Here is a 1,925-nt window from a genome sequence, read left to right on the forward strand (position 1 = left end):
CCTCCCTCTGTGTGTGTGTGTGTGTGTGTGTGTGTGTGTGTGTGTCCCATACAGGAAGTCCATAACGATTAGGATCTTAGACCGAGAGGAGTACAATAAGCAGTCGTCATTCTACATTGTTCTTGACGTTCCCCAGTGGAGACGCAGCAGGAAGGAGTGGACAGGTGTGACAGCCAATCAGAGCTGAGAACTCACTCTAATCAGCTTTTAACGTGAAGGGAGGGGCCGTGAATTGTAGTTTATTACAAAATACTTTTAAGAAACAATAATTAAAATGTAAAGGAGTTCTTTAACTTTATCAAACAGAGTGTTGTTGGTGGATTACTCTTCAAAATTTAAAGTAAAAAAAAAATTTAGAATGACAGAAAAACTGAATATGTGAAATGAGAATAATTGATTAAAAAATTAAGATCATTAATTTGTTTCAGGATAAGCTAAAAATGAAAAGGTTTATACAAAAACATTCCAAACGTGAATTAAGAATTGGTCAAAAAGTTCTAAGACAGATGATGACCTTTGACCCCCAGGTCACAACCTGTTTCTTGCTCAGGTCTAAGGAATGAAATTTATTTCCCTCAAATGTTCCTTGAAGCAACATTTAAAATAAATGTGTGACGTTTGCTCTGATTTAAAAAAAAAAAAATCTGATCAAATCCCTGACACAGACATGATTATGTTAAAGACTGAAACCAGTCTTTTATGTCTGTCCTAGAACTTGTCCACCCAGAGCTTCACTCTGACAGCTCAGGTCTTCTTCAGGTTCTCTGCAGCTCCATCTACTGATCGCCTGCAGATTTTTTTCCTCCTCCTTTTTCCTTCCTCTCCTCTCCTCCTTTCCTGACTCGTCTCCAGCTCAGAGGCACTCACACCTGTCCACTCCTCCTCCTCCTCCTCCTCCTCTGTCCTGTCCTCCTGTTGTCAGCTGTTGGTCTGAGTCACAGACGTTTTCTGTCAGACTCTTCAGACTCTTCTTCATCCTGCACCGGCGTCACAGACGTGAACCCATGACGGCAGCTGCTCACACATTAACACAGACAGAACAGGTGATCAGCAGGGTCAGCAGCAGCAGCAGTAACAGTAACAGCAACAGCAGCAGCAGCAATAACAGCAGCAGCAGCAGCAACAACAACAACAGCAGCAGCAGCAACAACAACAACAGCAGCAGCAGCAGCAGTAACAGTAACAGCAGCAGCAGCAACAGCAGCAGCAGCAATAACAGCAGCAGCAGCAGCAGCAACAGCAGCAGCAGCAGCAACAGCAGCAGTAACAGCAACAGTAACAGCAGTAACAGCAGCAGCAACAGCAGCAGCAACAGCAGCAGAAACAACAGAAACAGCAGCAGTAACAGCACCAGCAGTAACAGCAGCAGCAGGAGTGGAGCACACGTGTAGGAGGCAGAACTCGTCGCCCACACGCCTGATTTCATTTTTTTCTTCTTCGTCTATTCAGTGTTTTTTCCCGAGTTCAGTCCGACATTATCCTGGAATTAGACACGCAGGCTGATGGGAGGTTCAGGGAAATGTCAGCGGTAAAAATGGAAAATGTATTTTTGTATTTTTCTGGTGTGAGCAGCGTAACAGACACATTTTCCACCTAAACCCACTAAAGGGATTCACACCCACAACCTGCAGATTACTACAGCTCCCACCAGGACCCAGAACTATTTTCAGGAACATATTTCTTACACAGTAAACAGGACGAGGACATTATATTTATTTAATAAAAGACATAACTCACTGTGTCTGTGTACGAGACATTAACAGTGTTTATAACGACGTTTATGATGATGAGAGGATCAGAGACAGGGACTGGATATCACATTAACACAGTCAGGAGATCAAACACACCTCCAGGACACACTCACCCCCCCCCCTCCACCCTCCCCCCCCCCCCCCCCCCCGCCCCCTCCCCTCTACCCATCCTCC

The 1,925-nt window shown here is 44.8% G+C and overlaps 1 protein-coding gene across 3 annotated transcripts in view; it reads left to right on the plus strand.

The window, feature by feature from the left end:
- slc8a1b (solute carrier family 8 member 1b) overlaps nt 1-1,925 on the plus strand; it is a 90,284-nt gene that overhangs the window by 67,700 nt on the left and 20,659 nt on the right. Inside the window, exon 5 of one of the 3 annotated variants that reach the window (XM_008321289.3) lies at nt 55-164. The exons of the other annotated variants lie outside the window; for them this stretch is intronic. Coding sequence (XP_008319511.1) covers nt 55-164 — 110 coding nt within the window. The remainder of the gene's footprint in view (nt 1-54; nt 165-1,925) is intronic. 3 annotated transcript variants of the gene reach the window in all.

The sequence above is a fragment of the Cynoglossus semilaevis genome, chromosome 12 (genome assembly GCF_000523025.1).
Source record: "Cynoglossus semilaevis isolate Cse_v1.0 chromosome 12, Cse_v1.0, whole genome shotgun sequence".
In the NCBI taxonomy this organism is placed as follows: Eukaryota; Metazoa; Chordata; class Actinopteri; order Pleuronectiformes; family Cynoglossidae; genus Cynoglossus; species Cynoglossus semilaevis.